Here is a 15,531-nt window from a genome sequence, read left to right as displayed (position 1 = left end):
CAGTGAATAATTGTGCAAAGTTCCAACATGATCCGGGAACTGGCGAGGGAGAAAAATACTTTTTTACCAGACAGACAGATAGAAAAACAGACAGACGGAGTGATTTAATATAATAATAATTGTTATTATTATATGGCTTCTATTCAAGGTTAATGAGGAATGGAGTATTTCCTGTGGCTACGCAGCCTTAGTCGTGACCTATTTATTTTGCCACATTCAGGGCAAGCATAGTCATTGTCCGCCTGTGGTCGGTGATTTGACATAAGCTTTGTGCAAATTAATTTAGAATTACCATTTTTGCGTTAGTAGACAAAACTCCATGGCATAAGCATCGATGAAAACGCTTAAATCGTAGGTCAGTATGCCTGGGTTAATCTTATATTTTTAAGACAGTTTCTACATTTGAATATGCCCGGTGGTACACATAAGATGACAATACTAATTTTGCCCCCTTTCATACTGGAAAAAAAAGAAGAAGGATTATGCGACCTGTCTTTAAAGTGATTCTAGTCAAAAGACAGAAAGGAATGGAGAGAGACTGTCAGCTGATCCGACAAACTATGGAATAGATGAGAATAAAGGTGAATTATCATTGCTCTGTTTTAGTCTTTTACGTAAACTAAAAAATCGTTGTACTGAATCGGACGAATATGTTTCGCAGTCCTTCTACCGCCTAAAAATTCCCTCCCATATCAATTTAGTTATTTTTTTTAGAATTCCGCTTTCTAGCTTGGAAAATTTGCCTGCATGGACAGACAATGACTGGCTGGCTAAAGCCTGATTAGACACGGATTTCGAAAAAAGAAATAAACTTTTTGTTTAGAAATTTGACAGTTTATTTATATCTTTGGGAAAATATCAAGCTGATTGGTTATAAAGTGAAAAATCTAGTTAGATTTTCATAATATATTATGTATAATAATCTTTAAATTCAATTTAGTCTACTGTTAGTATATGTTAGTTAACAATAAGAAATCTGGTGCATAAAAGATGCTTTTATTTTTTTTTCTTATTATGGATAAGTCATATCGATAATAATGACACATTAAAAGCAAACACTTCAGTTAGATATGAAAAAAGCAAACAAACAAGCAAAAAAAAAAAAAAAATTAAAAAAAAAAAAAAAAATTAAAAAAAAAAAAAAAAAAAATTAAAAAAAAAAAAAAAAAAAAAAAAAAAAAAAAAAAAAGCTTATATTAATGTGTATCAATTAATATGGATCAGTCATGTAATTAAATTTGTTAAATGTATTTTATTTTAAAAGGGAATGATCTAAATTCAGACTTGTGGGCTAAAGTCTTCTCGGGCTTCTCAGGCCAACACGGTGACCACTCTAGTAGTGAATAGTCTATGAACATGGAATATTGTATACTAATCTATTGTTTCTATTTCATGTTTGTGTTCACTGTCTAAAACGACAGCCTAATTTAAAGGGGAATAACTCAGTTTACATTACCGATTCAGGCAAGTAAAGCTTCTTTCACTTGTTCGAGATTCCATGCAAAATAGTTTTTTTTACCAATAGTAAACTAATTGGTTAAATATTTAATTGATTCTTGTGTTTTAAGGTAAACAATAGTGAATAGTGCAAAATTTCTGCTTGATACGAGATTGGATGTCGAAGAAATAAGCTTTGTAAAAAAAAAACAACTGTTTAAATGTTAGCGTCTTTGGAAACATTCCAATTAGGTTAATTAACAAGTTTTTGAATTTATTTGGTTAGCGACAGAGACGAACGACATAGATCAGGGGTGGGCAACCTTTCATTACCGAGCGCCGCATAAAAACTGGGGGGCCACATAAATATCTCCCTCCTTGATTTTCCACTCTCAATGGAGGAATTACTATAAGAGTTAGCAATTTCTTGAAGTAAATTTGGTAGCCAACCTCCCCCCCCCCCAAAAAAAAAAAATAATTGAAGGATAAAAAATAAACAGTGAAAAAATTATAATTATGCAATTAATTTTAAAAAACTAGTGTACTTCAACAATAACATTGAGACAAGTTTCGCTAATTCTTTCCTATAATAAATTAACACATATCTTGCTTGAGGGTCCATGTCATTCAGAGGCCCTAATTTGCCTATGCCTTAGGTCTGCCCTATTCCATTAATTTAATTATATAGTATAAACTATTTGTATTTGAAATTCAATGCAGCTTTATTTAAACTTTCCCTTTATGAGTTTATGGTTGGTATATTGTTTTTTATTTTATCAAAAGCCTGTTTTTCTCATTCAAAGCACGGGCTCCATCAGTTGTTACCCTTACCATAGTGTACAAGCCAACCCAACTATTTCAACACAGTTCTTCATGGAATTAAATAAATACTGGCCTGGGCTTTTGTCTATGAATGATTGTTTCGAAATATTAAAATTTAAAATAATTTCGTTTACTTTATACTTTTTAGAATGACGTTTTATAATGACGTTTAGAGACAATGTTTCTTTAGTCTCTTCATTATAAGTGATAATAATCAAATGTTTCAATAATTTCTATTCATATTTACAATTATTTATATTTAATATATGTGCATTTTTATGTCTAATGTGTGTGAATTCTTTAGCTGTCCGCGGGCCGCATAAAGCACATCGGCGGGCCGCAATTTGCCCACCGCTGACATAGATGGATTCCCTTCAGTACCAAACGTTTGGATCTTCAGCACTCTTGATTATTTCGTTTGGTAATTGTAGTGGGGGAGGATACTGGGAAGACAAACTTTTGACCTAACACCAGTCCACCAACAAAAGCTGGCCTCTGCCCCGGAAAAATCGCCAAAAACAACCGATTTAAAAAAAAAAAAAGGAACAATCAAGGTGGCCACTTTCTTCTCTTGCTGACATCCTTCGCCGTAGCTTTGTGTTCCGCATCTACCCCCAGATACCACCTTTTGTAATCCTGTTGTATTCTTTTATAAGTTCTTTGTTTTGTTCAAGGCTGCAGGTAGATACATTTTTACTGCTTATTGCATATTCTATATTTTTTATTTACTGTTTTTCATAAAATATTGCTACCCTGGTTTTATCCACTTTGTTAGACTTTTAATTGTAGGTGGACAGCATGTAGATAGATAAGAGTTAATTTATTTTTGTGTACTTGTACTAGACTAGAGCTATACACACTTCTTGTTATGTATTCTTTACATCTAGTGTGTGGATTTTTTTCTGTTGATACAGAATAATATCATTGATTTTATTAGTTATTTTCGTATTAGTGTTATATCATGTTTCACTTGTACATATTTCTGTACTAAGTCTAAGAGATGTAAGTGTACATTCCTTTAACTTGTCCATCATTGGACAGCTAGTAGAGTAGTGTATATATTTTCCATGCTAGATCTAAAGTACTGGATCTATCTAGCTATGGCTATAATTTAATTGGATTTTATTTATTTTTTTATTTCTTATTGCCCTGTTTATATTGCGACAATTATGTAGTTTTTGAGATGTCTTTTTATTTATAATTATAGCTTTTATATAGCGCTACTTTCATGCTTATAGCTTATTATCATTTGAGGACCAGTTGGGGGGGGGGAGGGGGTTTCTCCGTGCTGCCTTTCGGAGCTCAGTAAACACAACTCTGCCCGAGTCGGGTGTCGAACCTCGAACCCCCTTCTAGTCAAGCCAAGCCAAGTTCAAGCGCACTTAGCCTCTCGACCACGCTCACTCTGTGTATAATGGGGAGATTTCAGTTCCTATTTTGTTTTATCGAGCAAAGCTCATTGTATCTCATGTCTCACGTTGTTTTATGTCCATCTTATTTTATAAGCTACGCACAATTCATTTCATGCCTTTGATTTCTTTAATTTTTTTATGCTTAAAGATATTTTATTTATAATGTTTACGTTTTCCGTTGGCAGTTTGTTTTTTTTTTTGCTAATAAAACCCTTAAATTAGCCCAAGAGTTGCCTCTGTTGTTGTATTCTGTGCCAAACCCACCACATAATAATTATTGCTAATTATTAATAGTTCCCAAACAGGGGCGTAGCTAGGAATTTTCCATCGTTTGGGGGCCCGGGGGCTTGACCTCTTTGGGGACCCTTGGATTTTTAGGTGGCCCCTCTCAAGTGGGGGCCCGGGGGGATTTTCAAATTCTCCCCCCCCCTCCTCCCCCCACCCTAGCTACGCCACTGTTCCCAAAGCCCTTTTCTTTAGTGCTATTAGTAGAAGTATTATCTTCAGTCCTATGACAAATGTAAATATTGCTATTGTCAGAGTTAATTGTTATGTTCATGTTAATATCATTAAGAATTATTAATATAACTGTTATTGGGTATTATTATTTTTTTTTTATTCTTTATTACTATAAAATTAATACTTTAACTGATATTGTCAACCTTCTGCATGAGTGCGTTGTTTTTTACAACTACTATTACAGCTAAAGTAAATTGAACTGACCTTTGACCATCCTGAAATGTAAATAAAGAACATACACTATTATTAATGTTAATTGCAATAATAACCCCCGACGAACATACACACACACTGAAACACTATACACTTGCAATTGTGCACTATCACAAGATAACTCTTCAATGGCCTGCTTCAGTGGCGAAAAGACCATGGATCACCTCATGGAAACGATCAGTCACCCCCCCCCCCCTTCACGCAGCTGATGTATCCAGAGAAACGGCAAGTTTCGATACAGTTTAGTGTTAGCGACGTCGCAGGTTCCGCCAGGGTGTAGTGCTGGGTGCTGCAGACTGCCTTAGGGTCGCCAGCTCCTGATTTTTCCTCAGGGTTGACTCCCGAAGCCTTTCCTATGATTGGGTATAGCTGCAAGGCAACAGAGGTTTGAATTCAGAGTTTTCCTTCTCCTAGGTGGGTAGCTGGCTATAGCTAACGAGCACATCCTGCCCGAGCCTTACTGGTTAAGGCGCCAGTTACTCGCCTTTGCCCCTTTTTTTCACTAAGGTGTTTATTTTTGGTTCTATCAAGCAATAAACTATATAAAGCTTTTGCGATATTGATACTACTTTTTAAAAGACATAGATGCATTACAAAATTGCCACTACAATAGTTCACTATAGATATTTATGTATATATGTATTTTTAATTTCTTGTAGTTATTTTTTAAAGTAGAAAATAATAAACGAATTTATTTACCCCGAAAGATAGCTGAACAAACTTATTCTTTGAGTTTTGTTCATTTTCGTCCAACACTTCTTCATAACCATTACCATCATTATCCTCATTATCGGCAGTGCTGTCGTCACCACCTAAGCCGTCAGGTTCGTCAAGCAAACTAGAACCGCTGAAATCATCAACATCAGATTCATCTTCACTTTCACTTTTTGTGGTATGTTCCGGTTTTCGCGCTCTACTTCCAAAGATTCTCACCTCACATCTATATAATTCTGGAAAATAAAAATTCAGAGACGAAAAAAATAAAGCTGTTTGTGAGAAAAAAAAAAGGTTAAGTTATCATATCATAGTACACATCATAGACTATTCCACAGAGGAACCTTCCTGACCAAGTTCTAGTTGGTTTGGTGTATTTCCGGTTTCTGTAGCAATAGTTTAGAGATGTGAGGTTGCTAGCCTTACGATCACCCCTCCTCCTTTACCCGGGCTTGGGACCGGCAAGATACCCCTATAAGGTGTAACCAGGCGGAGATGCCTACGCCGGATATTAGGAATTAGGTGGCCAGAAAAGATAACTACTATCGATTTGTGGGAGAGAACTAGACAAAAGCCCATAGCCCAAGACATCACAAAACGAAAATGGAGCTGGATAGGACACACCCTGCGAAAACCAGCTACCAATGTTGCAAGGCAGGCACTTGACTGGAACCCACAAGGAAAGTGGGCAGACCCAAGCCAACCTGGAAGAGGTCAGTCATCAGTGAAGCTAAGGGTACTGGAATGACATGGGAGCAGATGAAGAAAGCTGCTCAGAACCGAGTTCGGTGGAGAGGTGTGGTTGAGGCCCTATGCTCCCCTGGGAGTGCACAGGATTAAGTCAAGTAAGTCAAGTATCATATCATATGTTATATATTACAGACGTGACTTCAAAAAAAGAAGATAATTAAGACCTACGTATGTCATGAATTAATCTAGTCATGCAAGAAAGTACATGACTTAAATTCTGCTAAGTCGTAGGTGTGACAAGAGGGACAATAAGGGTGGCTACCTTTATTTTTTTTAATTAGAGTTGGTCCCCTTTATTACTTGATTTAAGTCCCTGTTAACTGTTTACAATGGCCACTCTCTCCTGAGTCTTTCAACTGACCAGTGTAGTTTGAACTAAATCTATATAATGTTTAACTAATACTTGTGTTGTTGTACTATTGTTATGTTACTCAAAACGAGTGTGCCACTGTTGTGGGAAGAGTATTTCGATAATGAGCTAAGTAGACTTTATTTATTTGTTAGTAATACGTTGATTTATGTAACTGGTATAGGTCTACTTAGTCTCTTATCCTCTTCTGTATGTTTTTTTTTGAAAGACATATTTTGTTTAGATACGAGACAGTAGTGTGTCTCATGAATGACGTCATTTCATTGTTAATGCATGTATGATATTATTGTAAACTAATGTAAACTATCTTCTTGTTTTTTCGGCATAAGACATTATTGTGCCTCTATGATGGTGATCCTTTCATTATATTGACCGGAAACTGTCTTGTTACTTTACTTTGTTTCATTATGTCATTTTCTTTTGTGAGCCTTTATTGCCATTTATATTTTCCATGATCTTTTTCTTTTGTTTGTAAATAAACTCCTTTTTTTTGTTGCAACTGAAATCTCAGTATTATTACTTGTCTATCGCAGTAGTTTTATACATCTAGAGGCTATAGTTATTAGCCTAGATAATATAATTGGGACCACAAAGTACCACTGGACTAACTTGCCAGTACAGTACAGGTCACTGGTCTTATGATCTATCCTATTTATAGGTCACAGTAGGTTTTGCTGGCTGATTCAGGCAACCACTTTCATTCTTTAACAACAGGAGGACTTGTACAAATTTGTTATAGCTTATGGAATTAGAAATTTGCCTCAAATAATGCGCATTTAAAGGGTTCGATTTAGAAACAATGGTTATTGTAGGGATAATGAATATTTACATGATAACTTTTCAATCCACTTCACTCATTTTTTATCGAATCTGTCCACATTATTAAAACAATCAATTAGAGCTACACGAAAAAATAAAAGAATACTTTAAAAAAAAACTAATACAACTTAAACAGCGATTTTTGTTCTCTCAAAAACTAAATTATATTTGTAGGCTCAATTCGAAGACGTAATCAGGTTCTGATTTAAATTGATACGAATACCTAGCAACAATATAAATAATTGATTTACTTTTCCCCTACTAATGTCAGGTTTGTAAAATGTTTTACATGTTTCGGATGTTCCTTCAGAGTTGTAGATAGTTTACTTCCTAGTCCAAACCTCCCGCAGGACGACGAGGGATGGGAGCGGGCAGGATTTGAACCCTCGACCATCGATAAATCCGAACAACAGTCCAGCGCGCAAACCTTACGACCAGGCAGCCATTAGAGCTGGGTGGACTCAGAGACACCCAAAAGATCCCGAAATTAAAAATCACAGTCTTCACCAGTACTCGAACCCGGGACCCCCGGTTCGGAAGCCAAGCGCTTTACCGCTCATCCACCGCTCCTCCTTTCAAAAATCGCCCTATCAAGCTCAAAATATTTCAACAGTTATTTTTAGTTTTCTGATAGCAAAAACTTTTAATTCTAAAATTAAATATTGGTTTATTCACATTTCTGGTTGTATCTTCTTCAAATTTTCAGACAATAATCCAACATTGAAATAACATTATCTTACTGTCGGTTTCTTCTAAATTCATCTTTAGTTCTTTGTTATCTATCACAACAATATACTTGAACTTTGAGTAGGCAGCTATATTCGTGTTGCTTTTCGGTTCATATTTCTGAGATGAAAAAAGGCGCAACATTTCATTTAAGTAAGCAATTAAAAATTTAAAAAACTTTAAGAGAACATCTACAAACATTTAGATTTGTCAACCTTTTTTTTTTTTTAAATGATCGAGCAAAACAACCAAACAAATTATGAAATGCATCACATTTTGTAATCTGAGTTACGTTACCATTTTTAATAATTCAAAATTGGAGGCTGTCATCATCGCTTTGACTTTTCTCTTTGTTATGAGATCTTCACTTCCAATGAGATTAGCGACATAGTCGTCAAGCTCGATCAGAAGGCCGCCTGAGTTTTAGAAAGATAAAAATATATAAGCACGTTACTTTTTTACCAAGTTTATATTAACAACGGAGATGCGGTGGCTGAGCGGTAAAGCGCTTGGCTTCCGAACCGTGGTCTGGGGTTAAAATCTATAGAGGTGAAGACTGGGATTTTTTAAAAATTTCTTCGGGCGCCTCTGAGTCCGCCCAGCTCTAATGGGCACCTGACATTAGTAGTTGGGAAAAAGTAAAGGCGGTTGTGCTGGCCACATGACATCCTCGTTAACCGTAGGCCACAGAAACAGATGACCTTTATATCTTCTGCCCTATAGAAAGTTATGAAAGGGGAACTTTACTTATGTGCTAGTTGTTTAGACAGTTAAAGGTAGGTCACAATAATTTCCGATGTTTCAAGTACAATTAACCCTTCAAAGAATGTAATCTTGGAAACACTTTAAAAAAAAATAATTACAAAGACCTGAAAACATTTTATTTCTTACAGAATGCATTCAGAAGGGACGCATTTCATATGATCTATAATATATTAATGAAATAAACTCTAGAGCGACAAGTTTTGAATAGTCTTCTCACCTTCATAATCAATGGACTTGATCAAACTAAGGACAAACACTCTTACTTTCTCTTTGCTCACATCTGAAGGCAGCAATTTTAGCTGAACAAGTAGCTGGTGAGATATGTAAATAGAAACTGAAATAGAAACTGAGATAGAAACAGAAATAGAAACAGAAATAGAAACAGAAATAGGAACAGAAATAGAAACAGAAATAGAAACAGAAATAGAAACTGAAATAGAAACAGAAATAGAAACAGAAATAGGAACAGAAATAGAAACAGAAATAGAAACAGAAATAGAAACTGAAATAGAAACAGAAATAGAAACAGAAATAGAAACAGAAATAGAAACAGAAATAGAAACAGAAATAGGAACAGAAATAGAAACAGAAATAGGAACAGAAATAGAAACTGAAATAGAAACAGAAATAGGAACAGAAATAGAAACAGAAATAGAAACAGAAACAGAAACAGAAATAGAAACTGAAATAGAAACAGAAATAGAAACTGAAATAGAAACAGAAATAGAAACAGAAATAGGAACAGAAATAGGAACAGAAATAGAAACAGAAATAGAAACAGAAATAGAAACAGAAATAGAAACTGAAATACAAACAGAAATAGGAACAGAAATAGAAACAGAATAGAAACAGAAATAGAAACAGAAATAGAAACAGAAATAATAACAGAAATAGAAACTGAAATAGAAACAGAAATAGAAACAGAAATAGAAACAGAAATAGAAACAGAAATAGAAACAGAAAAAGAAACAGAAATAGAAACAGAAATAGAAACTGAAATAGAAACTGAAATAGAAACTGAAATAGAAACAGAAAGTTGAAGTAATACGAAAAATGTTAAATTAAATTTTGATATTCTTATCTATGGTGTTTTGATTCTGAGGCCAGCAATAAGAGTCTGGGTAAGATGGGGTCGTCACTGGCTACAGTTTACATACTTGTACAACAGGCTTTGTTTACGATGTGATATGTGATTGAGAGGCTTATACCACAAAAGAAATTGAACCATTACACACTTATCGTACAATAAACTTGACAAATGCGCACACGGCCGCCGCTATCTATTGTGCAAAGTGTGCTTTGCACGCAGGCAGTCGACTTTAAGGGGCGGCCAAATCATTATTCCAAGGTTACTTTTTAAAAAAAATTGTTAAATACTTAAAAATTACTTAAATATTTTATATAAATTCTATTAATTGCAGTGTCCTTTGAAAATATTAACGATATTCGTACGTAAAAAATTATTTTGGAAACTAGAACAAAAAAAAGAGAGCAACGTGGGAGGAATTTTTCCAGAAGCGCCTACTCATTTCTGGCCTTAAATTTTCTCCCCCGCAAAGAACAATCTACAATTTTCCAACTAAGAACAAGACACACACCTCTATTAAATTACCATCTGAACAAAATAAACTCCACACAACTGCCCCCTTTGCAGACACTGCGCCCACCCTTATGAAACCTTAAACCATATCCACTTTGAATGCCCCTTACGCAGACCCTACTTCCACTACAGCCCAAAATAACCAACACCCTGTACGGCAGTGCTGAACAACTGAAGCAAACAGGACACTTTGTTTTTCCTTGGCATAGTCTGGAAAAGAGCTCACAGCTCAGCAGCAATAAAGCTGTCTAGAAGAAGAAAAAGAAGAATATCTACATTTGTTTTTTTTATTATTATTATTTCATGCAAAATCACGTAGTAGGTAATGCCGTGCTCAAAAAGATATACAATTGAAATGTAATTTAAAAAAAAAAGCTTTTAATAATTTACCTTGCATTTAGGACTCTTTTGTAGGTCTAGGTCAGTCAATTTCAATTCGTTTTCATGGATGTACTGATTTAAAAAAAAACAGCAACAAATATTGAAGCTCATACAATATCGCATAATTCGGATTTTAATATGTAAATTTAGATCTAAGTTTACACTAGAGTTATGTGTTAAGTCTACATTTCTATTCCATAGTCTTTAGTGGCATCGAAAGGTTATAGAAAAATTACAGCACCACTACAAAAGCTACATATACCAGACTGGTCATTCAGTAAGATCTTTGTTTGATTTCATTCGACATATCGATATTGATTAGAGGTAATCAATATATTCTAATTATGGTAGACGAAATCCCCAGGTGGTCACTCAAAAGAATTAAAACCGTTGACGTTGATTGTAGTAAAAACACTATTTACAAGATTTGTATTTCCCTGATGAGATATTGTCAAATAAGAACACTCCATTCATCTTCTTATACAATACAGACGTTACTTCAAAAGAAAAGAATGCCCTACGCGTATCCATGTGTCCATCTCGTTGTCCATGACTTAAACTCTGCTAAGTTTTTTGCTTTCCTGTCTGACTCAGGCAACCCATTCCATTCTCTAAATGACACTAGGGAAGTAGGATCACTTGAACGAATTTTTTTTTCTAGCGTATGGAATGAGAAATGTGCCTCTATCCTTGTATTAGTAATAGCACTAGGAAGAGAAAAAACTGTCTTGTATTCCACTGTTCACTAACGACAACATTCTTGAACATGTTTGAAATGCGGCAAAAATGTAAAAGATCCAAAAGGCAATGGCATATGCAAAGTTTGTTTTTTTAATTTCCTTGAATAAAGAATTGCCGAACGTAGCGGATGACAATCCACAAAAATGGGATATGGCACTACCATCAATACTGTTTGCATACAGAAAGCCTAAGAGATTCGCCATTTCAAATGATTTATGATCATCTTTAATTAACTGATACTCTCACAAAAAGATGTAGAAAATGAAGAAAATGACGATATTGTGACACAAACTACAAATCAGGTTATAAATACCTCGGTAATGCTATTCTGCCTCAACGTGGCACACTGGGTGGAAACGATTACTCAAGGAAGTAATTAAGCTAAGTGAATAGCTAAACAAAACTCCTGTGGGAGTGTCCAAGGGAATGCCAGAGCTTTCCCATTGCACGGTGCAGAGTTGAAAAAAAGTTTCCACGTCCCTGTCGATAATCCATGCGCCGTTCCTCACGGTACCGTTACACTAATGGCGAGTCCTGCACGGTTAGCTTGGTACAACATAGGAAAATGGCGGTGTACTCGGACTTCGGCCATTAAAATGCTTTTGTTTTAACAACTAATACTGGCACATTATCCATGAATTGACTATCTAAATACATATAATGTCGTTGTATGGTTTATCTGTATAAAACATAAAAAATATGTTTACCCTACCATAAATTGACTTTGTCCGTTATGCATAAAATTCTTCCACCTTGTATTTGTAGAATTAGCCATTCCGTTATCGCACAGTGTCACCTTTAGAATGCAAAGTATATTCAGAAAGTTACTCTTTAGTTTATATATTCTTTAAAGGCTAAATTTAAAATGTAATTTTTTTTTTAAAGACAATATCAAACTCTTACATAGCCAATGATCAATATTTTATTTATGTATATTTTCAAATAAAAATAATCGTGCTTAAAATGTGGCTGAATGTGTAATAAACTGCCTCTATATTGGTGATTCTTTGGTTTGTTATGGTATCTCGTTGTCATAGGGCTTGGGTATCTGGAGAGAAACTTCAAACCTTAGTTCATTTCTTTGTTGACAGGAAGATCTTTTATTGGAGCACTAGAACTAACATACTCTTGAAGAAGACTCAGCGAAAAAAAATGTATTGAATTACTGAAGAGCCAGTATCTCATAAAATTGGTTACTTAAGTATTTCAGTTGTATCTTATCTTGTGAGATAAAGAATTTACTTCCAAAAAGGAGATGATTTCGTTCTGGTATACCACACAACTCAAACTATCTCTATCCCATGTCGAGAAATGTGACGATCTAATCTACCGATGCAGAATATGAAGTCACACTCTTCAACTCCGGCCACCTCCAGCTAACACAAAACTCACGTGCACACCTTTTATACCACTCCAAATTCTATTCACGTGCACCAGTTGATCAGTATATTACATGATAGAGATGGTGAACTTCTTGGCAACTGGGATAGAGTAAAAAATTTACTTATTTACCCCTAACGTGGTGGGAAGCGTGGTCGAGAGGCTAAGTGCGCTTGAACTTGGCCTGTCTTGGCTACCTAGGTTCGACACCCGACTCAGGCAGCACGGTAAAACAACTCCTAGATACCTCCCCCCCCCAACTGGTCCACAAATGAGATTGGACCAAAGCGCTCTGAGCATGCATGCGATATAAAAGCCCTAACGTGATACTAAACAAACATGGTTTGTGACAGACTGACATAAAGCACTTAACTATATAAAGATAAATCATAAGTCCGAAATCTTGTCTAGAAGTTTTAATTGAGTCAAGCTATTTGGTTTGCTATTGAATGATAGTAAATTTAAAGGACAAAACATAGCCATCGACTCTATTATCAGGCTGATGCTTTCATTTCTTATGTTTGTAAATCTTAAACGCTGACTGCAAATTTAGAGAGAAGGACCTTGCAGTTGAGTTGAAAGATGTTACAGAAAGGTCATTTGTATCACTTACAAAGAACTTATTACAAATAAAGAGATTAGAAACAGAATTAATACAACAATCGGACCACATGATGATATATAACAAGGTCCTTAGGGCTCGCAAAGGCCTTCCTTCGGGGAACAGTATCAGGAAAAAGAAGAAAAGGCACACAGAGAATACGTTGTGAAGACAACATAAAATAATGGACTCAAAGGAACCCTAAATACGGCGAAAAATAGATAAGGCTAAAACCGGCTCATTACTTAGCAGCAACCATGTACCTGTTTAGCATCTATTTAGGCCAGTGATGCCCAACCTAATTCGACCTGCGGGCCATTTTAATTTCTGACACTCTTGTCGCGGGCCACACGAACGAAAATGTACACAAAAAAAAAACGCAATGAAATTGACCTGAATTTGAAACTATTAGATTAGAAACCAGTGGAGCTAGTTTTTACATTAAGGAATTGGATATCTGAAGGGATTTTCTTTTTTCACGCGTCAGAAATTGGCCTTATTTCTGTACTTAAAATAAGAGCAACATTGTAGCTAGCTTTGACGCCGACTCATTTTCTTGTCGCTTTTTTTGTAGATATTCCCACCGACCCTGCAATCTCTAGGCGTAGTTTAACAATCTTTTTATTCGCGGCTCAAAACAAGAATGACGTCATATTTGTTTCATAATGACGTTCCTATGTTGTTCTTTATTGAAACAGCCACACTTTCTTTACACATCAAATATGTTGTCTTGTTATCATGCTCCACACAAAAAAATGTTAAGATCCGTTCTCTTTTTTCTGGTAGATTCTCATTTCATAAACACACTAATGTTAAAGGTCATGGTGCCAATCAATTAAAGAAAAATTTAAGGGCCCTAACGTAGGTAAAGATACTTAAGTAAACCTTTTATTTTTTGATGGGGGTGTGTACCCTTTGTACCGACATTTCGGCGGGCCATATGGAACCACGTCGCAGGCCGGATCTGGCCCGCGGGCCGTATTTTGGGCATCACTGATATAGGCCATCCGGATCAATGTTAAAGAAATATACCTCAGGTCAGTATTAGAAGCCTTGCCTATGCCTCGTTATACATAACTATATTACTTTATAATACCGGTATCAACAATCTTATAATATGTTTGATACATAGAAATGCAAGCATTCAGTGTATATTTCAACATGTTATTACTTTTTAAAGTTTATGCAATGTTCTAGCCCATTTCTCATATACGATATCAGGGGAGGATACCGGCTATATTTCGATCTAAATACCATTCCGATTACAACCAGAAGTGCACATCGCATATTCAGACAATCGAGTTACCTCCCTGTGTTCAGTGGAAACACTTCAGCTAATATTACATTGTAGCAATATTGTTTACTTTCGAGTAATCATTTATTGCCTTCAATGACTTTTAGCCATAGGATGTATATTTTTCAACTCAGAAAGGAGCATCCGAAACGTGCTAAGAAACTATCGTTCGAGTTAATAACTTATAGTCATTAGAATAAATGCAATATTCACGTGTGGCTTCTTGAAACCATGAAGATCAATGACGTTTTATATTTTCCATTGTACATCAAGGAGTACGAGCTTTCATTCTACAATCTGTGGAATTGTTTTAAATTCTTTAATGAAAGCTGCCTGCGTTTAAATATAAAACAAACCCGGATGTCAAGATCACTCAGGTAAAACGTCTTTTAAAAATTAAGGTCTAAGTTTTTCCTGAAAATTTTTAAGAAAGTTTGTTTGCAACCACAAAATGGTCGTCCTGTTATGTAACTCACAAAGACGATGCGCATGACTTCATACTATCCTGCTGACTGGAGTTGATTATTGGGAGCAAAAGTACGGATTCATTAGGGTGCCGAAATATTTTATTTAGGAGTATTACACCAGAAAAGGGGTGAGTTGGCCTGTTGGTAAAGCACTAGACTTTCTAACTACTTCTTGGTTAGAATCACGCTTGATTTAAACACGGAATTTTTTTTTGTCACCCATCATTTCCCAAACTTTAATGGACCTCATTCTCCAATCGTAAAACAAACAACATTGACCCACGTGATTCTCTATCTCTTCTTTATCTCTTCTTTACAAAATACGGTGTAATTTTAGTCAACAATGGTTATCACGTGACGGGATTTTTCATTGTTTTATCAATATTATCACGTGGCCGTTTGTTTTGGTGAATGAGGTCCATGGGTACCAATACGTTGTGGAAAAAGAAGCGGTTTGTCCATTTTTTGGTCCAATGATAAGCTTGTAAACAACTGGCCATAAGTATTAAAGGGGCACTAT

The 15,531-nt window shown here is 35.4% G+C and overlaps 1 protein-coding gene across 1 annotated transcript in view; it reads right to left on the bottom strand.

Moving 5' to 3' along the window:
• Positions 1-14,877, bottom strand: part of LOC106062642 (transient receptor potential cation channel subfamily M member 2-like) — a 57,875-nt gene extending 42,998 nt beyond the window's left edge. The window contains exons 1-8 of the mRNA XM_056027600.1: positions 14,758-14,877; positions 11,982-12,065; positions 10,538-10,600; positions 8,765-8,858; positions 8,080-8,198; positions 7,797-7,902; positions 5,103-5,353; positions 4,395-4,405 (exon numbers count right to left, since the gene is read on the bottom strand). Of these exons, the coding sequence (XP_055883575.1) occupies positions 4,395-4,405; positions 5,103-5,353; positions 7,797-7,902; positions 8,080-8,198; positions 8,765-8,858; positions 10,538-10,600; positions 11,982-12,044 (707 nt within the window). The 5' untranslated portion in view covers positions 12,045-12,065; positions 14,758-14,877. The remainder of the gene's footprint in view (positions 1-4,394; positions 4,406-5,102; positions 5,354-7,796; positions 7,903-8,079; positions 8,199-8,764; positions 8,859-10,537; positions 10,601-11,981; positions 12,066-14,757) is intronic.
• Positions 14,878-15,531: the final 654 nt, after the last annotated feature.

The sequence above is a fragment of the Biomphalaria glabrata genome, chromosome 4, assembly GCF_947242115.1.
Source record: "Biomphalaria glabrata chromosome 4, xgBioGlab47.1, whole genome shotgun sequence".
Classification (NCBI taxonomy): Eukaryota; Metazoa; Mollusca; class Gastropoda; family Planorbidae; genus Biomphalaria; species Biomphalaria glabrata.
Note: the sequence above shows the minus strand (reverse complement) of the source record. Positions and strands in the feature narration are given on the sequence as shown.